This window comes from Callorhinchus milii, unplaced genomic scaffold, assembly GCF_018977255.1.
Source record: "Callorhinchus milii isolate IMCB2004 unplaced genomic scaffold, IMCB_Cmil_1.0 Scaffold2, whole genome shotgun sequence".
Lineage (NCBI taxonomy): Eukaryota > Metazoa > Chordata > Chondrichthyes > Chimaeriformes > Callorhinchidae > Callorhinchus > Callorhinchus milii.
The window spans coordinates 20,403,891-20,429,307 of record NW_024704743.1 but is presented as its reverse complement, the minus strand read 5'-3'; the positions used below and the strand labels follow the sequence as shown (position 1 = coordinate 20,429,307).

The following is a 25,417-nucleotide window of genomic DNA, read 5'->3' as shown; positions in this document are numbered from 1 at the left end:
GGCCAAGTGCACGAGGGACCACCCTCCTTGGCACCTGGTCTGACCAGGTCTCCTCACAAGGTCCGGGTACCGACCCCGACCCCGACCCGACCGACCCCGACCGACCGACTGCAGATCACGAACGTGTGCGAATCCGATTCATCGCCCTTCGGGGGTCGGTCGACTTGTCTGTCGCACACACCGCACCGCACCACACCTCGACTCGGCTCGTCTCGGCTCTGGACCGCCGCGAAAGCGAAGCGAACGTGTTCTTTTTCAAAGCTGCGAGAGAGAAAAAAAACCACCCCCCCACAAAAATAAAAAAAGAAACGACAAAAACAACACCCCCCGTCCACCCCCTCCAAAAAAAAAACAAAACAAAAAAAAAACCCCAAACCGGACCCTCTCTGATGAAACCACGAAGCGCAGTGCCACACTCGCCTCTGGTCACTCTGAACTCGGGTTTCCTGTAAACAACGCCGATTGTGCAGAGGTTATTTCTCCTTTCTTCACTCACTCAAATCATTGATTTTCTTTTCACGTTTAAACCGACACGGGGTTACATTAATAATAATAATAATAATAATAATAATCCTTGCATTTGATTATCTCCCGTATTCAGGTCGTTTGAGGTTACCGTCAGAGACCTGCACTGCCGGATGGATGGGAATCTTAAACGTGGTTACATGTTGCAGGGAGTCAGGCAAACACACACTTATTTACCAATGCACAGTTTACCAAAGATATTCCAGCACTGAATGTGCCTTCCCCCACCCCCCCACATCAATGTTTAAAATGCAGTTGACAGAAAAGGATCTGCGTCGACCGGTGACCAACCTGCATTTATTTGTCTTGTTTGCAAATCTTAAAGAAAGTTTTTCTTCTAAAAAAAAATCCTTGTGCTGAAAACGCGGTGAATCCGTCCGCCACCCATTCACATTGCTTGGAAGGTGCATTTGTTCGGCAGTAGGTGCTCACCTTTTGTAGCTGGAGTTCAGATTCCGGCGAAGAATATTTGTCTGAATTTCTCGTCCCTCCACCCGAAAAGAAACCATGTCAATGGGATTGATTAGTTACAGCGGCGAATTCGCGACGTAACTCATTCGCCCAGAAAGGCGACTGCGATATTATATCACTGCGGTGGTGGCTGCTGTGGCGATTTTAAGGTGAGGGCACTATGGAGTTGTGGAGAGGCAGATATGAAATGTATCTGATCTCTTGGGTGTGCTACCTAAGAACTTTTAGTTCAGGTAAAGGCATTGGGCCCAACAAATCCACCCCGTCCTGATACTTCTCAACCTCAAAGTCCCAAACCCATTCCCAAAACTCTAGCTGTCATTTGAACCCATTTATATTGTCTGATTCAACGGCCTTCCTGGTAACTTATTCCACCAACTATAAATGTTCCCTCTGACTTTTTTTTCTTACTCCTGATTTATTCATTTGTATCCAAATTCACTTGTGTCCCCTTGATGTCAGAATTTTTTTTATTAACATGAACAATTCATATGGATCAGGATTGCTCAGTGTGTTGGTTTCAACTAGAGCCACAGAGTGTAAAGAACGAGCGCTGACAACTGTTAACTTGCTGTGCACAACTCCCTTTCAACCGAACATTTGTTGCTCGAATACATGAAAAATGTTTCTTCTGTGTTACTAACTGGAGCAATACAAACATAAACGTGTTTAAACTTTTCATTTTCAAAGGTGAGGTTCATACCCACTACCAACATATCATATTTGAAGCAGAATACAATGTGACAAAGCATTCTTGGCAACAAAACAGAAGGACAAAACAATCCTCATTTGTTTCAGCTCTTGCTTTATCTATAATGTTATTATCGAATTTCGCAATTAGCGCAGAGACTGATTCTACTTTCGGGAAATGAATCCCTTCATCTTTCGACTGCGTTATTTTTGTTTCCAGGTTTTTCTGTCGCCCATGTGAAAGGCACAATAAAAGATTACCATTAATAGGGGTTACCTAGAGCTAAATAACATAAGACAAATGTGTTGCTCTCTTTAAAATTGTAAAGATGAACAGGATTTGGGGTTGCAAGTGAAAGAACAATGCATGAAGTATTGATAAAATTATGCAGAACAGATTATATGCAAGGGTTACATGTTCAAACCAAAACAACTAAGATACTCAGGCTTGATTGATATTCTCCATCTAAAATAGTTTACCTACCGTCGATTTAATAGTTGATTAGTTTTAAAAAAACAGCACTGTAATGAATTCAGAACATGCTTACTCACTACATCAACTAGCTGATTTCCAACTATAATCTTTACGAAGCAGATTTGGTTATTGATTAATAAGAGCTTTTAGTTTCATAAATGCTGCATGTCACAAACTATTCCATAGCTCAGTTTAAGGGAATGCAAATAGAGACCGGCCGACAAACACATTTATTTACAAGGAGGAAAGTTTAAAACGGCTTTACTTGGTTCTCTTCCGGATGTATTTACTGGAAGTACCTCTTCCAGAATCTAGAGTATCAACAAACAATGTGTTTGTTTCCTTTACTTGAAACATCTACTGATTATTTTGATCAGTTCATAAAGATTAATACAAAAGTTAGTTAGCATAACTACAGTGGCACTAAACCAGTTCCTAATTGTGTATTATAGGATTCATTTGTAGGAGAAAAAAATGAATTTATATAAGATGATGGCTTCAGAGTAACAAAAAATGACATTTTAAAATTACAATAGAAGGCTCCATATAGCTTTTTCAAAGTATAAACATTATGGTTATTCTATAGATCTATTTCCCTTAGATTACAATGTGCATATGTGTTTTAAGGGAGAATATATATGCTTTCTTTACTTTTCCTTTTTCACAGATTCAAAACCAAAGTGGTATGTATAAGGCTATATTCAATCTGATGAAATCTCGTGTATGCAACTGATATATGACTGCACAATATTATTAATTCAATTAAAAATATATAGGAATAAACCAATGTTCTCGCTGTGTGATCAAATGTTTAATATAACCTCAAATCTGCAAAGCAATTAATTAAATAAAAAGTTTTTAAATGGGTATTCTCAACCCGACAAGATGGTTTAACCTGTCTTCAGGCCAAGGATTTTGTGTGTAAAATAACAAAATTGCTACATTTTAAACTCGTTTTTCCTATTAAAACATACAAGTGGCCTTTGAACGTGGCTCTTAAAACACTGATACATGTGGAATAAACAGGAATCATAAAGTAAATACTACTGTTATACACAGAAGTTATCAACTTTAATTGACTATATAAAAAAATTTAAAGCATGAGTTATTTTCTGGTGGATTGTGCTTCTTTTCCAACCTGTCAGCAAAAAGTTGTGTACTTACTTGCAGTTTTTCCTGCAAGTATCATTCAGTAGAATATTGCCAATGTACGGTTTGATTATTACCTTATCTTTCTACATACAAGATTTGACTATCATAAAGGAGATTTATTATTTTTTTAAAAAAAAGCTCCTCTAGCAAGCATTTTTTGACTGACAATGATAAGGTAGGGCTAAGTGACACAATGGTCATTGTTTTGCGGGGTAGATACAGGTAGGCAAACAAGCGTATAATCTAATTACTTTAAACACCACGCAAAACAGTTTCTACAACATTTTATACCATCAAAGATTCTGGTATATTCTCAAATCTATTTCTATGTACAGTTTAAAGTTACCAAGTACTGTCCCCGGAAAACCATTAAAAAGTAAATTGTTATGGCTCTAAATATGAATTTCTGCAACTGGCAACATACGAATATGAAAACGGATATTAGAGCTTTCATTGTGCAACATACGAGACACGTGTATTATACACACCTCTCAGTGATTCATGTTTACACCATGACAGAAACACGTATAACAAGATGAATTTTCTACAAGAAAATGTTGCATCTTGTTTAAATTCATACGTCCAATTTGTACTGTGACTCTAGACAAGTGATAATTCTGCATTACAGTTGCTGGTCTGACAGAAGTACCTTTTAATAGAGTACCTAAGGCACTGTCATGTTACTTATGGTTTTAGGATTATCTACTCTGTGATGGTCGTACTGAGACAGTTCATTGGCTGCCATTTAACCATTAAGTGCTATAATGTCTATAATATGAAGTCATTGTTGCTAATTTAGTTTTTACAGTATTCCCTTTGAGATGCTGGATTTTTGTTTTTTAAAAAGAACCATGACAACTAGTGAGTGTCTTAGTAAATCCCAAAAGTAAAAAGCCTAATTCATACCATTATAACCAATATTTAAATTTACCTCTCTTTTCAAATGAATTGTTCCACTTTATTATGGCATGGATTTAGACAATACCAGGAGCAAGACTGAAATTCAACCCATAATATACTCAGTGGAAAATCCATTGTGAACTGGAGGAGCAACAATAATTTTGGAAATATAATTTAAGTACCTTGAACATGTTAACAATTAAACAAGTTGGGTATTCAATTTAAATGAAAACATTAATGTAAACAATGTAATTAGAAATCACATAATCAGGTAGAACATCATATACTGGCTATTTGCTGTATAATGGTGTCTTAATGTGCAGTGTTTTTTAATGCATTCCTTCATAAGGAATCTAAGTGGGGATTCTTTCCAGTAAACAGAAACATGTCACACCAACTCTATTACAAAAGTGGAATGCATTGATCAGCATATATCTGGTTTCCTCATTAAGGTATTGAATTAGAAATCACTGTACATTATATCCCATTATTTCTCTGTAGTAGTGTAAAGGCATAAATAATTACTTGAATTCTCAGGTTGTATGTCTATTAAATATATGGTTGAACATGTATGGCTTACACTGACTATCTTGAATGTATACCGTACATGCTTAAATACTGCACATTTGAGTTTCTGTTAACATTGAAGTTCTGTTAGCATTTCTAAGATTAAGCTCCTAGAAAGCTAATCAACTGGCTTGCTATGTTTTAGAAAATTATATAGTTCTACAAGCAACTGAAATACTTCATATCCACTTTAAGTTTAAAGTTATAAATCAATAAAACAATTTTATTTCCACTTGATGAAATCTGTACTGTTTTTATGGTAGGTAAACTAATGATGCCAGAAAACATTTAGCAAATAAAGATGGCAACATCTACTATAAATCAGTTTTCACAGTGAAATGGCTACAAAGAATACATCTTTCTAATTTCCATTTCTTTTAAATTCCTTTTTGGTGAGTTTTGTTGTGAAAAATCGCTCAGCCTTTATATTCAATCTGTACAGCCAATATCACAACGTCTATTACTTGTCAAATTAAAAGTATGTTGATATACAGATATAGTAAACTTCAATTCGATTAAACACAGTTTTACAAAATATCTTCCAATGTTTTACATCTTTACAATATCACCCAGCATTCCTTCCTTCATTTTCCATCCTGTGAATACGGTATCCTTCCCAGTCAATTGGCCATAAAAATCCAATGCTGATAGATGAAAATATCCTCAAATCCCTGCAATACACATTCCACTCATATACATCCTTTGTTAAATTGTATTCCTAGAAATCAGAAAAATGTCCGATGGGAGTAAAATTTCTTGTTGAAACCGTTTGTAGTAAAGCCACATAAAAGTTTCTGACTTCCAACCAAATGTCCAAAATAGTGATGTCAACGATGGTCATAATGCTAAGCATTTTCTATCTCTATATATTATCGCATGGCACGAATAGGTCTTTGTATATATGCGTTGCACCATCTGTTTGAGAAGCAGTCACCCTGATGATGATGCTGATGAGCCATTGACGGATGATTTGCGTGCTCTGTTGTTACTGAAAGGGACTTGGTGGTTGGCATTGGAGATCGAGGAGCCGTTCATGGTACTGGATATGTGTGGAAAGTGTGGATGAGGAGACTGCCCTGGAGTGCAAGGACTGGGCAATGAAGATGATGTGGATGGAACAGCAGCTGGGCTGTTTGCCTTATCACTTCCAGAGTCGCTTTCTAACTCCCCACTGGTGTTATTTAATCCATCTTGTTGATTGCCAATCTTCATTCTTTTGCAGGTTGGACGCACCCGATATTTTAGAGGAAGTGGTCCATTCTGAAATCCAAATCAAAATAAACTCATGAGAATTAAAGATCAAGGAAATCTTTCTTGGCTATAGGAACACATAGATGATCCTTACCCTTCTCCATGTGTAAATATAGGCGATATCCATAAGAGTGTAATAATCTTTCAATGGTTCATCTTCATACATAACATCAATCTAATGTGACAAAGAAAACAGAGACATCAAATTATATAAGGGAACATAGTAAACCCTTAAAGGAAATGTGGTCACTCAATCCACGATTGTTTGTGGGTTACCTATGTGCACAATTGGCTGCTGCATTTCACCCACAAAAGATACAGTCAATTCACTTTGCAGTATATTCTGTGAAGATTTTGAGATGTCACAGCAATGTGATAGTCATATATAGTCATATATCAAATGCAAGGATAAGTATTATTAATAAAACTATTTTCATACTTTGCTTTCTTTGTGTATTGAAAAACTAAATGGGCTTCTCATGGGGCTAATCCCCTAATATCGGTTCATAAATGTAACAATGCATCATGGTACAGATTGAAGTAAGCAGGAAAATTTAATTTTATGTCATACTATTAATGATGTGCATTTCTACAGGTATATCATAATTCGGGTGAACGGCAAAGGATAATGTAATTATGATTTATTTTACTAGTTGAACTATTATTTGCATGGTGGAGGAACATGCCATTGTAGATTAATGCCACTCTTAATTATACAGGAGTAATTTAGGAGCCAAGTTTGGGAAACTGAGGAATAAGCATACAAATACTGTAACTGCTATATATCTATCCTTTTATTTCCAATCAGAAACTAACTTACCATTGTACATTTTTCACAATGGAAGAGCAGTAATAAAAATTCAATATAATATGTACATAATGTGAAACATGGAAAGGGATGGGGATAAATCTATTTAAGATTGAGATGTAAATGTTGATCAAACACATCACTTGTGTATTGTGGCAAAGGAAGCTGGAAAAAAATGATGTTGATACAGCTGAACACTCCATTGCCAAAATACAAAGAAAATGGAAGTAAAATCTCCAAAGAATATGAATGTTATATTAGAAAACAATACAAACTTCGTTCCTCACAGAAATATTTATTTTATAATAAATATATAACCTTATAATGTATATTATTTTATAAAACTTCAATAATGTCTAGTTCAATGTACCTGGAATGTATGAGGAATATCCATTTTACTCCTCAGGAACTTTCTTAAATGCATCACAGTCATGGCTGCTGGACACCGCAGATATCTCTTATCATTCATCTGGAAGAAAAATCAACAACTGAGCTACAGTAGCAATGTACTTTTTGGTAAAGAGAAAAATATTCCGTCATCCTAACCATTCAAATCACTTTTATACCCATTGCAAAGTCTTGTTTCTATAAAGAAAGATTAAATTAAACATGCAAGTATAGAGGATAATTGGTAAAGAGTTACAGTTGATCATAGTCCTATCACCTCATCTTTTGTCTTCTCCTTGTCTGTATTTCCTTTTCGTTCAATCCTATTGTAGAAAAACAACCTCAGTTTATTAATGAACACAAATTTTCATAACTAAATATAATTTTATGACAATGTACAAACAATACCCTTTGGTTTGAGTGCCATACTTACTTATTCTGCTCATAGAATTCTATTGACAAGCTAATGATTTCATCATCTGTTATAATCCGTTTATCTTCCTCTGTAACTTCTCCCCTGTCTTCATTAGAGCCATTTGCTGCTGCATTAGTTAAATAAAACAAATCATATAGACAGTAATGTCCTAACTTTTTTTTAACATTCAAAACTAATTCATGAGAGTTCTATGTTTAAATACTATATTTAAAAATTTCAGTAAATGAAATGTTGTTGTAATTTGGATTTTTCAAGATCCAAATAACTACAGAAGAAAAGCAGTCCATTATATGTACGACAATTTTTTTCATGATTCTTGAACTCTGTTTATCATTGCATGATGGAGGAACATGTCATTGTAGATTAATTTAAGGTAGTTTAAGACTGCTCACAGTTTAAACTACACATACACACTGGCAATAATTTTATGCAAAACTGTAAAACTAAAGATTTAACATCAAACCATACTTAATATTAATTTAACATTAAATCAAGTCTAACATAAATATGCTTTTAAGATGATATAAAAACAATAGGAGTGGTCCTGTAAGTGGAATAAAATTATTACTGTTCAAGTTCACTTCCATCTGAAAAGGCATATGTAAAAGAAATGATATGCAATAACAAAATGTAACCTACAATTTGGGTTTTCAAAACTATAATATGTATTTTAAAATTACCACAATGCAACAGACTTACCACAGTGACATACATTTTCATTTTTTAAATAAATTATAAAGCTTGGTTACATTATGATGGTGATAAACATGAGCTCTCAAGTGCCCTGATTGAATTTCTAAACATACAATGATGTTACATTTGTTAATTAAAATTGAATTTTGGGGTTTAAGAAATAGACAAAACTTACCATCAGCAGAAGGATGGGCAGCATAAAAGTCCCGTCTTCGTTTCATTTCATCTACAAAACAGAAGTTCATTAATTGTTGAAATGACAGAAAGAGAAATTTGATTCAATGGTAAATTAATCTTGTAAACAAAGTACTGTACTTACCTTTAAAGAGGCCAGGAACTAATTTATATACAATATCTTGTAAAGTCTTGTCTGACCTAAAAGTTTGAATACAACAGACTTATTTTACATTATTACAATAAACATCTTATTCCATGTATCAATCCATAAATGCCACTTTTATCTCCATAAGTAGGAGTAGACCTAAATTACATGAAGAATTTATTTGCCAAAAAACTATATTCACTGTGTAGTAACTCAGAATGTGAAATTCGTATGGCACAATTACAAATATATTTAATATTGTAATGCAAAATTACACAACAAATATAGACTATTTCATATTTTTAGTTCTGTTCTTTTGCTAGGCAAGGAATAACAACAGTCATGCAACAAGTTGAACATTAAATTGTTTATGCTACAATCACAGATTCATAGAAGTACAACAAAGAACAAGCTCATTTTGTTTTACCAACTAATTGCTAGTTACCTCTAGCTCCTCCACTATAAACAGACTAGAATTTATCATTCTGATGGATGTTGTTAACTAACATGAATTTACAACAGTGTTTACTCCATTAACTTTTGTACATACATACAGCTGGCAGTTAACATAATGAAGAATTTTCAATTGACTCAGCAGAAACTCTTATTGTGTAAAGAATTTGGTGAAATGTAGTATTTCTGGAACAGTTTTGAAGAAAATTGCTGAAAAGTCTGCCATGTTTTCTACTCTATACACAATATCTTGGAAAGTCTTGTCTGAGCTTAAAAACAACTCTAATAGATATGCAATAGATATTTTTAGAATACTAATGAAACATATTGTTCCACAAACCATGTTGCGATTAATGCCATTTCTCGCTGCATACGTAACAACAAAATAAACATACAAAGACAATTGATTTGCATGAGAATTACATTAACTTTACAGGAATGTTCAGAGTTCATTTTAAAGCCTTGAGTTGGCACAAATTGAAATTTAATGGGAGATTTCCCAAAATATGTTCTGTATAAATTAGCAAAGCTGCCCAAAGGAGCAATTTGAACCTAAATAATTCACTTTGCAGAGTTTTCAGCTAAATTGATTCCAATAACACATAACCTTGTATGTACTTAAAAACTACAAAATTGATAAGAAATTTTAATTTCAGTTAATTCAGCAAAATTGTCTCTTTATTATACAGATACATACCAGAGAAATTGATTGTATTGCAAACACACTTCAGAAGGGTATTATTGAGCATTGCACAGTCCCAGTAATTGCCCTTGCATGTATCGATTTTCCAACTAAACTCAGATCTGTACATCGATCAAAGTTGAGTTGGAAAACTTCCTTCTATTTATTTATTCTGTTATGGTATATTGGACCACTGATTCCGACTTTCAAGCAGGCGAAATGTAACATTTGTTTGAGACTGATGTGTATTTTGGTCGGTCTGGCACACCTCACCTCAATGCTCTACAGTTCATTCACACAGTCCAGTCCACAGACCATCTCTAATAGGGTATTTGCAACATCTATCTGGGATTGACATCCGATGTTGCAAATACACGGTGTGATGTTATCTAACTGGCAAAGCTACAACACTTAAAGGTTGTTTTGGAAAGATTGACATTGCACTTTTGATAATGTAGCACAGATCACAACCCAAGCTGCACTGTAGCTCACGCAGGTTTCATTCCACCACATGTAAGGACGTAATCAACTACCTTTATCGCAATCAGCACAGCCCGTGGATACATACCTAATGTTAAGAAGGGGCCTAGTTTTATGAACTTGCACATCGCAGATAGGACAGTACTTGCTTGTTTCCAAGTAGCGAACGATGCAGGTCTTACAAACTGCGAATAGAAACAACACGGATTTCCGAAGGTGAGAGACAGGGACTGATGGTGATGGTTTATCCGCCGGCAAATGGGGATCTGCAACAGTCTTGTTAACAAACGCTCGACAGTGTTGCAATTTATCATTTTGAAGGGAAGTGAAAGATGGGAATCGGGAGCTGAAAATGCGGAATCTAACGCTGCAGATACTTACACGAGTGCAGACATTCTATGATGGTTGTGGCGTCTATGAAGTAGCCTCCGCACAGCACACACATCAAATGCGGGTTCAGCTCTGTTATTTTGATTCGTGTAGTTCGGTGCATGTTCTGACTAAAATGGCCGCGTTCTTCTGAAAGCTGAACAGAAATAATAAAAAAAACGCGTATAAAACCCAGGTAGATGGGTTACTGCGATGGACACCTTCTCCCCCCCCCCGGGTTGAGCAAGTTCACTGGCGTGTTTACTGCAAGCAACGCGAATGGGTGCGTCGTCGTCGTCGTCGTCGGGCACAAGCCGCTGAGCTCAGCCACAAAACTGTTTTGGACAGCAAACGGTGGGTTAAAATGGCAAGTTATTGCACAAGTGGCTGGTGAGCAAAAAAAAAACAAACCGTGGTGTTCGACAAGAGTGTGGCCATCTCGGAACATTCGTCAAATTCAATCAGCGAACAGCAGCACGACAGCGTGACATCTTCTCAAACTAACACCGGGGAATCAATAGTCTCCTATTTTGGCTTTCTCTTGAGCAGAAAACGACAGCGTGAGATTGCATTGTTTTTTTTTAAAAAAAAAACACTGGGGTCCAAAAACAGTCGGGATCGCTTTGCAGGGAACACTGAGAAAAGTGGGGAGCACCGGTCGTGTGAGTGAAGAGTTGCTTCTTAAGGAAAAAACACACACACACACATATATATATATATAAAATGTGCCAAATCGCGCCCAATTAATCCCGAATGCCTCGAATCCATTTAAACGCAGGCTGAAACGTTGCGATAACAAAAGCTAGACTTTGCAGGCAGGTCTGACACACTCACACACACACACACACTCACACACTCACACACACACACCACCTTTATTTTGACGTTTGCGGTTATTAATTGCAAAAGATAAAAACCATACACCGACCGCATGCAGGTTAGTGTGACGATGAATGTTGTGTGGCACTGGCGATGCCTCTCTCGGCTGTCTTTGTTTCCTTTATGTTTAAACATAACAAACCCGCCTTTGCTGGGCTTTACGTCCAAATACAAGGCAGTTGAACCACAACACACACACACACACACACACCACACACACACACACACACACACGGTTCCCTCGGTGAAACCGACATGCCTTTGGGATCATATTTACGCCGTTTCGAGTCCCGCCGGGATCGATGAGAAATCGCCACTAGACAAAGCGACTATTTTTATTGCAACAGGATTTGTCGTGTTACAGGGATCGGCGAGACTGGGGTTGAGCTCACACGCAGGTCTTTTCTGCTTTGACATTAAGAAGCAGCGAATCTTATACCCCCGCGTTAAAGCGAAACAGGAAGAATTGTGTTCCATAAAGCCATTTCCGGCAATTACATGTTCGATGGAAATATTTTAATCAAACATCGAGCTGCTGCATCAGTAATAGGGTTCTGACCACCAAACTGACACGTTTGTTCCAAGTTGCAGAATAAATAGGGCCAAATGCCATACACGCAGACCATTTTTTAATGATCAAAAAGGCAAATTGACGTCTGCTGGTGCCCATACTCGGCAATTCTTGCAGTTACTATAGCAACTTGGGTTACACTTGGCATTTTGCCAAAGGACCGAAAATAGAGCGAGCTTCTGCGGGGGGAACCACACAGCGGTCATGTGAGAATATCACAAACTGAAAACCTACATGGCAATCACGATCAGAGGACTATGTGAGCAATCTAAACATGCAAATCTCACCGCCATTTCAAACGAGCCCTAACACAGCGCACATCATCGTTTTTTTGGCTCTCCTTGAGATAGTTTCCACGTCGACACTAGCTTTAAGTAGCGGCTTTTGTGATCACACAATTTTCTTCTGCAAAACGCCTGTCTCTCTCCTTCCCAGAGCAGCTTAATGGAGCTGCGGGTCCACAACCCAGGGTCACTTTGATAGAGCACGCCTATTGATTAATAATTAATTAATAAAGTGATCAGAAAACATGAATTAACATAGATGCAATGTTTCATTAAACTTGCAGTATCTTGCCCGCTGGATTTTTTTTTTGGGTGTGGGGGGAGGGGTGGGGTGGTGGGGGGGGGGGGGATGTTGAGAAAAAAAAAGGAGGGAACAGTTGGCTTCTGCTTCAGAAAGAAATCAACAAGAAACTGACAACCTGCAGATAAGCATATGACGCGCTGTACTGTAATTCAGACCAAGGCGGCGCAAATGAACACCAGAGCGCATGAAAATTCACTGCAACGCTACCTCTCCAGGGTGGGTAAGCTTTTCGACAAACAATACAATTCATTACATCTCATGTAGATTGGGTTTAGAGTTAGTAGATTTCACCTACAGCGCCGACGCGCGACGTTTGGCAGTAAGTAATCAAACCATAACATGGGACCAGGGAACAATCAACATAGATTATGTTTGCATCAAACTTGCGTTGAAACGCAAACAAACGATTTACTGAAATGAGTGGAGATCCAGTGACAACCCACAACCCTTCAGGCAGTCAGTCATTCAGTCCACTGACACAACCCAATACACATTCTCTCTCTCTCTCTCTCTAACTCACTCACTCACTCTCTCTCTCTCTCTCTCACTCCCCGTTTATTTACTGTAGTTTGATGGAGAGCTCAGACTTGACTCACTCGCTCACGCACTCAAATCGTGTGTGTGCGCGCGTGTGTGCGTGTGTGTAAAAAAAACTATTTTGTTTTTTTTCTGATTTAGCGGGGAGGCAACAGAAACCACGAGACAGTTATCCACTTGTAGTGTGCAGTCCACACCAGCGGCGCAGTTAACACCATTCAGTACAATGCGGCCGTTCAGCGAAAGGAGGAGGGAAAAAAAAATGAAATAAAAATCAACCACGTGTTTCGCAACGCTTCGCCCCTCTCCCACCAGACTCGTGATCGCCCGTCCCTTATGGAGGGCAGATCAACAGACCGAGTGGGGGGTTTAAACTGATCGATAGATTATCGATAACCGCGGCAGATAGCCTTACTGTATATGCCCCCAATGTAAACACACGTGTTTTATTTCAGGTACCCGTGGGCTTCCATTTGTGGTCGATAATTCATTTCAGCTGTTAAACTTTTGTGTATCTGATTTGTTGTTGGAGCCCGATGTTCTTTATTATCGGCACGGTAGGCAATTAGTCTTTATAGCAATTTATCCCACATCATCCCGCAGCAACAAAGAAATCCATGTTTCAATGTGTGTGTGTGGGGGGGGGGGGGAGGGGGGGGGAGTGAGAAAAAAAATACTTGGATCAAACACAGATGACAGTGTGCAGGGTACACGGTTTGACGTGTGCACTCGGAAAATCGTCTCTAAGACACAAGAAACCGACTCAAAAAGGAGTCTGGATTATCCAAAAGAGAACCGCAGCGTTGACAAACACACAAAAAAAGGGGCATTTTGATTAAAAAAAAAGTGGTTCCCAGAAACGATTGTAAGCTGTCCAATGTGTGGGGTGATTCCCCGCACACACATACAATGAATCTACAAGAGATTACACCCGTCAACACCCACACATGCACACAACCACTCTATTTACATCTCTCCGTCATAGTGTGGCCGTGTTGTTGTAATGACGCTAAACCACACACACACACACACACACAAAAAGGTAAATCTCTACTGTTTCATGAATCATATTGAAAAGCACATCTTCTGCACGTTGCACGTATCCTAAACCCCCAGAACACAAGGCGAGGCATGAGCTAAATGTAGTGTGGACTGTCGATTGGGTTTAGGGTGAGTAGATTCCGAGTACCTAACTGTACTGAGGTCAGGGCCACTTTGGAAAGATTATAAAGTAATTGGGACTAGTGACAGGAATTTGTTGTACACCAATGTGATTGAGGGGAGGCGAGAAATCAGGCTGTCAACTTAGCCGACTTATCTGCTCTCATCTGAAATCGTTTTGCTCTCTGGATATACGCTTCACAGCGACATCACAAGAGAAATCATGGTGAGGAATGTTCTGGGGTTTAGGGTCGCACCCGCAAAGTTAACCTATTTTTTTCTCTTTTGCGTGTCCACTGTCTTCCTGAGCATGTGGTGGCAATTTCTATTTTCATAGCAGCAAATATAATTTGCCAACCCCCAAAACTGAAACGTAACCAAATGTAGGGCAGTGGGGCACTTATAGAAAATATAGTATTCCCTTTTCTGGTAGGTCTCGCATAGTCTTGCTTTTTTTTTAAATCTCTATTCCTGCTTGCTTATGTTCAACCCCCCAAAATGAACCGTTAAGCTCCTGTCAAGGCCACCAGAGGTTCCATTACACAAAGTACATTTGGTAGTCACACACATGAAGAGTGCAACAACATATCCAGCTTGTATAAAAAAAACCCTCCCGACACACACATACACACAGAAAACACACACACCAGCCAACACACACAGAAAACACACACACCAACCAACACACACAGAAAACGCACACACACCAACCACCACACACTCAAACCACCAGCTTTCACCATCACCAGACATGGGACAGTCCACAGAGCCAACATGTTCTCGGAATCTACTGTAATAATTCTAACTGATCAAGAAGAGGGGAAAGACTTTCCTGCCTCTCATAACCAGCCCCACAAACCTCGTGTTCTGCCACTGAAAATCATTCCTGTCAATCTGATAGTCTGATAAACTTTTGACTGCAAACTGCAAACACCAGAACAAAAAAAACCTCCACAAACTCACAGGGAAATCCCTGTTCCGAAACATTTGGATGACCAGTTATGACAAAAGCTTTTGAAATTGCTGGTTTGTTCGCCTTTGCACCACGAGCACATCTCCTACAAGGGGGGCACACCATGACCAACCGCCATGTTTACCGTCAGAATCTGCCTGAGTTACTTGCAAGATGTTAAGTTCAGAAAATACATCAGGATCGCTCCTTTGCCCAAACAACCACCCTGGCGGGTTCCCTATTCTGTATAGATCCCAACTCTATAAAATCGTTCCAGTGGGCCCCTCGCTTGCTGCCAAAATATACATTAGTATCTGGGTTGACTAATAACATTTCAGCGGCGGAGCTGCAAATTTCCACTCCGCTCCGATTTCAAAGAAATCTAAATAAAAATCCGCGGCATCCCAAACCTCCCGACTCGCAACGATCGAAAGTATAAATATTGCTGCCTCGATGCGAACGATCGGGAAGGTTGCAGAGCGAAGCGCGGCTGAGAACCGAACAGTTTTTTTTTGCAAGGTAAAAATGAAGTGCGTAAAACGAAACTGGGTGGAAATAAGACGGGGGGAGACGGGTGGGTGAGCCGCTGTCAGCCTTGAGAGGGAGGGAGAGGGAGAGGGATGGACGGAGGGAGGGGGAGTGAAAGAGAGAGCTGGAGACAGACGGAGAGAGCGAGAGAGCGAGAGAGAGAGAGAGAGAGAGTGTGTGTCTGTGTGTGTGTGTGTGTGTGTGTGCAAAAAAAAAAGAAGCAACACCGGGGTTACGTTTCAAACAGCGAAAGCAGCCTCCGGAGCGGCCCAAATGCACCTGGAAGATCTTTTCCACGTCGCAAAGCCTCGGAGATCGCATGCCCTTGGCACGGCAGCCCCTCAGCAAAGCGCCTGCACCCCGCGGAAAACAATGAAAGTTGTAGATCAGGGGGGTGGGGAGGAGGGGGGTGGGGAGGGGGGGGTGGTGGGGGGGGGGGGGGGGAAATGAATCGCAGCCAAGCGGCCATCTTGCATGAACTGCAGACGCTGTCAATTGCAATAGCAGAGGCTGCAGTTTAGAGAGAGAGAGAGAGAGGGGAGAGAGAGAGAGAGAGAAAGCATTCGTTAAAACCAGCCTTTTGCGCGCAGCCTTGCAACGCCGGCGCGGACTGTTGCAACATTTTGTTAAACCCGATCTACCTGGTTCAGGAGCGGCGGCAGATGATGGTCCGATTCCTCCCCCAAACCCCTTCTCTCTCTCTCTCTCTCGGTGGAAGTTTTTTTTTGTGTGTTGTGTGTGTGTTGTGTGTTGTGTGCGTGCGTGTGTGTGTGTGTGTGTGACGGGGTTTGTATGTGTATGGTGTGTGCGTGTGCGTGCGTGTCCGTCCGTGTGTGCGTGTCTGTGTGTGTGTGTGTGCGCGTAAAATAAAACGCAGCCCCACAGTGATGGGAGCCGTGAAACTGACACCGTCCCCAAAATGGCTCGAGTCCGCCCGCCCCGCTCCGTCACGTGGTCTCATTCCTTAAGGGTGGCCTGGGAATTGGTGTCGGTGTGATCACAGCCCACAACCCCCCCCCCCCCCCCCCACACACACACACACACCCACACCCCCCCCCCCCCCCACACACACACACACACCACCCACCACCCTCCCTTCCCTCCTCCTCACTCTACCCCCTCCCCCCCCACACACACACACACACACACCACCACCCCCTAACCCCAAACCCCAACCCCTAACCCAGCCACTCCCCCCCCCCCCTCCTCCTCCTCCAAGATAACCCCCAACCCTCCCAAACCCACAGCCCACCCACTCCACCGCTTTTGCAAAGCTTCCCTCCCTCCCTCCCTCCTTTTTTTTTACGAATATCATCACACACAGCTTTTTTTTGGAGTGAGAGAGAAAGAGAGAGAAGAGGAGAGAGAGAGAGAGAGAGGAGGGGGGGGGGGGGGGGAAGCTCCATGTATCCTGTTTGCAATGCAACGAGCGTTGTTTTTTTTTTGCTCTCGGTGGTCTCCTCGCAAAACGGAGGACTGCGATAATAAGAATTATAATACAGAAACACGACCCCGCGCGTTGTTTACTTCGGAGTTGTAATGCAAGAATCTCTCCCCACCCTCCTCTCCTCTCCACCCTCCTCTCCTCTCCACCCTCCTCTCCTTCTGCAACGCGAGCGACCAGCAAAGCTCTCTGGCTTTCCCCGACACGTTGGTTGGCGTTATTTAATGTATCAATTTAATGTCACGCCGCGACTAAATTATAATGTCAACCACACGATTGCACATACCACAGAGACCCCGAATAGGTCAGAACCGTGCGATGGTTATTTAAGATCGTTAAGGGCGACGTTTTGGGAGGTTTATCACCATCGTTTGTTTGCCACTATATTTTTGCCGTGTTATTTTTTATTCCTTCTCCACCCACCCCTCCACCACCCTTCACGCACACACACACACACACACCCGCGCATATATTTTTTTCACCCTCTTTCGGGCTCACAGAAACTAAGATCTTGACTTTTTAAAACGGTCCCGACTTCAAACACACAAACACCCACCCACACATCAACCGAGTTTCAGATCGTCAAACTGTCTGGATCTTTTGAGCACAGTTTTGAATTTAGAAACTCGCTCTCCGGATTTATCGCGAATGCAAACAAAACAAAACAAGCGAATATACCTTCCACTAAGATGCACTGCCAGGCATTTTGGAAACGTGCTTATTCGGAAAGATATATATTTATGCATATATTGAAAATATGCTCATAGCGAGAGATACAGAATACCGCGAATTGCGATTTATATTCACAATAAAAGTTGCCTTGGTGTATATTTTCTTGCTGTTTATCAGTTCTGTTGTTAATTTGTTACTCTCTAAAAAAACACGGAGGCAGAAGGCGAGGGCTGNAAAAAAATGGCAAGATAAAGCCAATCTTATTTGTAATATGTAGTCGATTTTACTTGGTGTCACGCGATTATATTCTGAAACAATTAAAAACAACTTGGTATCGGTTTAAATCGACACCCACAGTCTGATGTTGCTATTTTGATGTCGCTAAGAAAGCCCCTTTTCAGATTTAGCTTTTAAAAATTGAGAGCCCGGTGATGAAGCAGAAGTCAGAAAAAGTTCAAGGTATTTTCAATAAATCATAACACTTCACACGAACACAGCCTGTGCTGCCCAGAAAATGGGCAACACATGTTAACGACGTTCATCCAATTTTGATATCCAAAACACACAGAGACACATAACACAGGGTGAGCAGAGTGAGCATATTTTTATTGTGGGAAAAAAAATGTTATACACACATGAGGGCAAAGTGTGCAAAACGTTAACTCCATTGGAAATATTCACAAGTCGTGGTGCAACAAAATCTTTGCTTCCTCTGCCCTTTTTTTTATTAACTCGAGTGTAAGGCGGCGTTTTATATGCTGGTCAAAGTTTACAGAAAAAGAGCAAACACAAACAATTAATTGTTCAGAAACTCTGCATAGAATATGGATGGGGTCGGGTTCTGCCACTCTGAGCTGCAAGTTCAACCCCGCTGCCCCACAGCTCAATTCATTACATCTGACTCGCCTTCTCCATGCTTTTAGCCGCATCTTTTAACTTCCCTAAAAGGTCCTGTAAAACAAGTTTTTTTTAAAAAAAGTAAATACAGCATATAAAAAAATAGTGAATAATCTAATGCACTGGCACAGAAATGTCATGTGAAAAAGTGAATTCATAAAATGTCAAAGGGGGGAACCCTAATAGATTTTCTTCAAATAAATCAAAATGTAAGAGTATCGAAAGCCATCTTAACACAGAGAGGAAAATCAATTCAACAATTAAAATTTAACATCCATGTCCTGTAGTCACAAACCGGATTTCTTTTTGAAATCCACTAGATGCGGTTTAATGCAACGTAACTTAATGCTCTTGTTCAGGGGTACATCATTTATTTTAGTTTGGAGCTATAAAATGCAACGCTCAGCCCAAACTTTATTTTAAACATGAAAAAAACTCCCATTTAAACCATTTTCTTTTTTTAAAAAAAACGACCGTGAAAAACAAAATGCTTTGAAACAAATTATGAAATTGCAATGTTCAAATACATTTTTCGTACGATGGATTTTGACAGTTTCCAAGTCGCCACGAGGTTACAACAAACAAAAAGTGACCAGAGACTTTGACAATCAAGAGGACTGCTCTCAGGGAACTGAGCAACGTGAAATCGGTTTAGAAATAAATTAAAATTTTCAAACAGGTCAAGCAACAATACAACATTACACTCTGCAAAAAGAGAAAAGTCAGTGAGAAAAAAAAGTTAGTTGTAAGAAAGAAAAAATTAAAACTTCACTAGTACAATAGTTAGCAAACGAAAAAGCGTTCACAAAACACAGTGCAGTCCAATCACTCACTGGACAGGAACAGTTCTGTAGTTAGTGCATTAGTCGGTAATCATTATTGTAAAGAAACAATTACACAGATTGCGCACTATGATAAAGTTGCAGGGAAAGTTGAGATCGCAAGATAGAAAAACCGTCTGCTTTTAAACTGATGGGTGCAAAAGGGCTGTAAATTTGATTTCCTACAAAAATGTATTCTAAACCCTACAGTCAAGCAATACAGGAATTAACAAGATCGAGATTCTCAGTTCTGTGTACACAGAACGGCGGGTTCTCAGTCACACTTCTGTAAATGTTGAACTGTTTGAACATTTTAAATAGCGTTGTCACCCTTAAAAATAATAATTAACCTCAACGTGCTTGAAAACTTCATACCACAGGAGAAAAATGGCAATGTGCTGATTAATCTTTACATTTCCCCCCAAAATCTACCAGTCACCAATCATGGATTTGAGGAATGGAGAGTATTTGAAAACCAGGTTCCACGTTGTTGAGTTTGACATAATACAAAACACACCGGCAAATGATTTTCTCCACATGAAGCACAGGTTTTGACACAGTACCTGTAACTGTTCCATGCTGCAGCTAAAAGTAACATCCTCAGCTGATCTGGCCTCACCATTCTGCAAAAGGTCAAAATAATATCTCAACACGTATAGAATGCACAAATCAAATATTAAACCCAATACTCGCTGGTTTAACCCTTACCTCTGCCTTCAAGGTTAATAAATACGATGGCTGATTGACTTTATGAAGATGATTATTCTGGAATACAATACAAGAATGGGTTCAGTCTCAGGCCATCAAGGTAATGGTTGGAAAATTCTTTAGTTTTTATTTACCCTAATGTGATACTCCAACCGCCAAGAAACGTCAGTGATATGAGATGGATAGCGTCCTATGCTGCAAAATATTTAACACATACAGCAAACAAAGTTAAGACCATTTTAGAACAATCGTCGTACATTAACACTTTTTGTATCAATGCTGCGAATTCCTAATATTTCTTCATTATAATATTTCCCCATTTCCATGTGTCATACCTCTACCCAGAAATCAATAAGACTGTATCCAAATATTATATGTAGCCCCACACGATTTCGTCCAAAAATAGATTTGTTCTCCCGATTAAAGAAAAAAAAACTTCTTGAAATAAAATGTCTTAAAAGAAAAAAATGCACGAAAATCGCGTGTGAGGTTTGAATTGTTGTTCCTACAGGGAAGGTGGGGCAAGAATTTTCCTCCGTCTTGTGAGCATCATAAAGTTCATAGACAGTGCCCTGTGCATTAACTGACAGAGACATACAGCGTCCATTCATTTTTAAAAAATATGAAAGAGCTGCATCTCAATCATCAACGAGAAAAGAGACAGCAGAAAAGAAGTAGGTGGAGAGCAATAAGTGAAATCTGTTGAATTCGGCCAACACATGCGACCTTACTCTAGAGATACTCAAATACTTCAACTCTCACATTAAAATTTTGAACAATCGTTTATTTTGAAGACATGGAAGTGTTCACCGATTGTAACGACACAACAGAGAATGAATAAACAAGGTTGTGAAAACGTAAGCAAACGGCGAGTCACATCCACAGAATTTGCATTGATTTCCCTGACATTCCTGTTTAATCTCCCCCAAAGTCTCACATGCACAGCCTCCGCAAATGGCCGAGAAAGTTTTGGGGAAAAAAAACACAACTTCTCTCACCAAACAACAATTGAGAGCTCAGTTTGATTGAAAGCTCAATCGCATTCAGATTCTCCACATTTATTGAAACGTTGCGATTGAATAACTTAAAATACAAAACGATAAAACATCGCTCTCCGATAGGATGCATAATCCAAATATAGCAACTTGGGATTACAACGCAAGTTTGAAAACTTGCTCAATTATTCGCTGTTTCAATGAATTCAGTCTCCTCAATTAACCGATCGCCTGAGAAGGATTGCAGTTTTTTCTTCAAACGTTATAACAGCAGTTTTAAAAAAAAAACATTCCAGCTGCGTGTTGTTTTAGCAGTAAGCCGCTATTGCAAAACCTCATTTGAAAGGCTGAAAACATAGTGCAAATTGATACTTTACAATAATCCTAATGAGTGATCCAAGACATCTTAGATTGACGGCAATTCAGCTATTGCTCAGGCCTAAACTGCACACGCAGACACCACAAAACACCAGGACCGGGATGAAATTCGACTAGCTAGAAAAAATAAACCACTCACCTTCCTAGCAAGGCTTCCACTTTACCTTTATTTTTCTAAATATGAAAAAAAAAGGAAATACAGCGACTTAACCCGCACGATCCCTTTACAAATAACAACACAATTACACTTGTGTGGCGCCTTTCACACAAAGTTGGCTCCAGCCGAGTGACAACTTTCAATAAACGTGTGCAAAAATTAGATAAGACGTGTCACAGTATAATTTGGATGACATTAAAAAAAGAATTAAGTTACCCACGGTATAAATTATCCACAGTAAATGAAAACTATCAAAGAATATGGAGAAAAGGCAGGGAATGGGGTGAACCAGATAGAGTTTACAGGGAGCGATTTTTATGCGCTGAACATTTGCGCGGGTCTATAGAAAGCCGCAAAATCACAATTACACTGTCCCATTCTTTTAAAACAACTTAACGTAGACTGTCATGTATATGATGTTGGTACGATAATAAACAATCCGTATTATTTGATTAGATGTACGTTCAAACAACTTGATGTACGCTGCTATGCATATGATGTTGGAACAATAATAAATCCACATCAATTGATTTAGCGCTACGTTAAAACAACTTAATGTTCGCTGGTATGTATGTATGTATGTATGCGACATTGGAGCAAGAATAAACAGTTAGTATCCTCTGAGTAATTGCATTGTTTGGCGGCTTTTGGTGACGGGAACAAGTCTCGTATTTTTACACAAGTTACGGTCTGATATCACAACAGTGGCAGCAGACTCCCAAACCTGATATTCTGTGCAAAACGTGTCTATTCTCTCCGATCCGAATCTACACTCTTCAAGCAATGTGCTGAAATGAAATGGACAACAGTTACAGGAAAACGCCTCTGCTCGCCGAACACGCCACCGCAGCAAAAAAAAAGTGAAGGCATAATAACATTCAGAAGTAGCCATGTAACCTTAGTGTTGATTTGTCGGCGTTTTGTTTCCCTGCTTCCAATATACAGGTTGTGATGGCTGCATAGGATTGTTTCAGTAAAGTCGGGTCCAGGGATCCCAGCTCTGCATGATCTGCATAGCAACCATGAGGGGGTTACACATACACACACAACAAGAAACAGCAAAATACACGTTACATTTCCGAGCCCTTTTGTTGGCCGGGCAGCGTCCGCGCGATGTACACAGTGCAGCGTTTCACAGCGATTGCTTATTTTATTTTATTGTATTTTATTAATAAAAAAAATAAATGCAAAACTGCCGAACACAGCAGACGCTGGCGGAATTATTTTACTTTTTATTGTACTTCTGCTTTGCGATTTGCTCGATTGTTTTGAACGGTTGTCTGGTGAAGCACCGCCAGCGGATTTTATTCTGAAACCACCCCTGACTCATTTCTGCTTTGGGGGCGGGCGGTGTGTGTGTGTGTGTGTGTGAGTGTGTGAGTGTGTGGGGTGTGTGTGTGTGTGTGTGTGGGGTGTGTGTGTGTGAGTGTGTGGGGTGTGTGTGTGTGAGTGTGTGTGTGGGGAGGGGGGAACGTGGGACCTTTTACACGTTTGCTAAGCAAATGAGGGAAAGCAGAATGCATGTTCCCTCGGCCACGCTGACAACATTAGGCCCCGAGACAGTCGGGACCACAACAATGATCCGGACTCGGATGTGAATCCCGCAGCACCGCGGAGAGCGAGGGACGAGAGAACCGAGCCGGGAAGGGGCAGCCATTTCGCAAAGCAGCCGCGGGGGTTTGCAAAGCAGCGCAGTCCCCGCTGCGAATTAAAACTGCACCCAGAGCGGACGAGCTCCGGGTCTGAGGTTTCAGCGCAGAAACGCTGAGAGCCCAGGGAGGGAGGGAGGGAGGGAGGCTTCTGCAATAGGGAGCATTGCATTGCAATGCATTGCATTGCCTTCCCTGCCCGCCTGAGTCCTTCCTGCACTGAAACCGAACAAGCCCCCCGCCTTCCTCCTTCCCTCCTCCTCCTCCTCCTGCTGCTGCAAAACTGCTCTCTCTCTCTCTCTCTCTCTCTCACTCACTCTCTTAATAATAAAAACACAACACCCGCACCGCGCGCGCGCGCTCACACGCACACCGCCCGCCCGCCCGCTCGCTCGCTCACCTAACGCCGTGCCATCCGCCTGCGGGTGGAGCAGGTTGTGGAAGGCGGCCTCCAGCAGCAGCTGGAAGGTTTTGTGGGGAAGGCGGGCGGGATGTGCCAGGGACTGCAGCCCCGCGAGGGCAGACTCCGGCAGCTCCATTGTAACCGCACTGACCTTCGACACCGAGGCACGTGACGCGCGGCTCAGCTGATCCGCGCGGATGTGACAGTGTTAGCAATGAACTGAGAGCCTCTGCTCTGCTCTGAGCGAGTGGAGTGGAGAGGAGAGGGAGGGAGGGAGAGGGGAACCTGCTCACCAGCACCAGCATTGCACGAGCACTGCACATCACACACACACAGAGAGACACACACACTCAGAGAGAGAGACACACACACACAGAGACACACACACTCAGAGAGACACACACACACAGAGACACACACACACTCAGAGAGAGAGAGACACACACACACAGAGACACACACACTCAGAGAGACACACACACACAGAGACACACACACACTCAGAGAGAGAGAGAGACACACACACAGAGACACACACACTCAGAGAGAGAGAGAGAGAGACACACAGAGACACACACACACAGAGACACACACACACTCAGAGAGAGAGAGAGAGACACACAGAGACACACACACTCAGAGAGAGAGAGAGACACACAGAGACACACACACTCAGAGACACACACACACACACAGAGACACACACACTCAGAGAGAGAGAGACACACACAGAGACACACACACTCAGAGAGACACACACAGACACACACACATAGAGACACACAGAGAGACATACACACACACAGATACACACACACTCAGAGAGAGAGAGAGAGAGAGACACACACACACACACACACACAGAGCAGTTTTGCACGGAAATTGCACGAGTTGTTTCGATGTTTTCCTTTTTGCCCCCAAAAAATTAAATCAATACATTTTTTTAAAAAAATTAAAAAAAATTGTGGCTTTTTTTTGTTTGGGGGCACTACTCCTCCTCCTCCTCCTCCTCACACCTTGTTTTTTTTGGTGGAAGGGGGAAAACAAAAGACCACTTAAAATGTTGGCAATGCCTCACAATCGGAATCCGGGTTTCCCACCCCTCTTTTTTTTAAAAAAAGAAAAGAATAAAGAAGAATACGTTAAAAGACGTTAAAAGAAGACTGACAATTTTATTGCCTGATTGAAGCAATTAATAATACATCTGTGGTCAGATTCGACTGTGTCGTGTAATGAGTGCGGACACTTGTGTGGAGAGGATCAATCTGAACCTCATCAGTGGTGCTGATAGTGAGGCACCTCTGAATGAAACTTTATTTTGGACAAAATGCTCCTGGCAGCAGCTGTGCATGATTTTATACAGAAGGTGACTATTGTCCAACTTGGCAGCTATCTTACCGAAACGAACAACAAGAG

General features: G+C 40.6%; 1 protein-coding gene across 1 annotated transcript; it reads right to left on the bottom strand.

Moving 5' to 3' along the window:
- Positions 1–5,360: 5,360 nt before the first annotated feature.
- LOC103176338 (polycomb complex protein BMI-1) lies at positions 5,361–24,172 on the bottom strand. The gene is made up of 19 exons (XM_042346010.1): positions 23,999–24,172; positions 22,847–22,958; positions 22,674–22,737; positions 21,932–21,966; positions 20,554–20,614; positions 20,420–20,476; positions 20,275–20,334; positions 18,889–18,944; positions 18,487–18,496; positions 16,519–16,581; positions 10,674–10,818; positions 10,381–10,477; positions 8,675–8,730; positions 8,531–8,581; positions 7,660–7,768; positions 7,504–7,549; positions 7,210–7,308; positions 6,126–6,206; positions 5,361–6,040 (listed from the first exon to the last, which is right to left on the bottom strand). Exons 1-19 carry the CDS (start codon positions 24,135–24,137, stop codon positions 5,711–5,713), a joined length of 1,671 nt encoding a protein of 556 aa, XP_042201944.1. The 5' UTR covers positions 24,138–24,172; the 3' UTR covers positions 5,361–5,710.
- Positions 24,173–25,417: the final 1,245 nt, after the last annotated feature.

Bases quoted from the DNA above. Each gene is read 5' to 3' on its own strand.
- LOC103176338 (XM_042346010.1), bottom strand. From the start codon at position 24,137: ATGGAGCTGCCGGAGTCTGCCCTCGCGGGGCTGCAGTCCCTGGCACAT. The intron at 8,582-8,674 runs GTAAGTACAGTA...TCTGTTTTGTAG, and splicing joins AGTTCCTGGCCTCTTTAAAG to ATGAAATGAAACGAAGACGG. The intron at 7,769-8,530 runs GTAAGTTTTGTC...TAACTAATGCAG, and splicing joins TGCCCATCCTTCTGCTGATG to CAGCAAATGGCTCTAATGAA.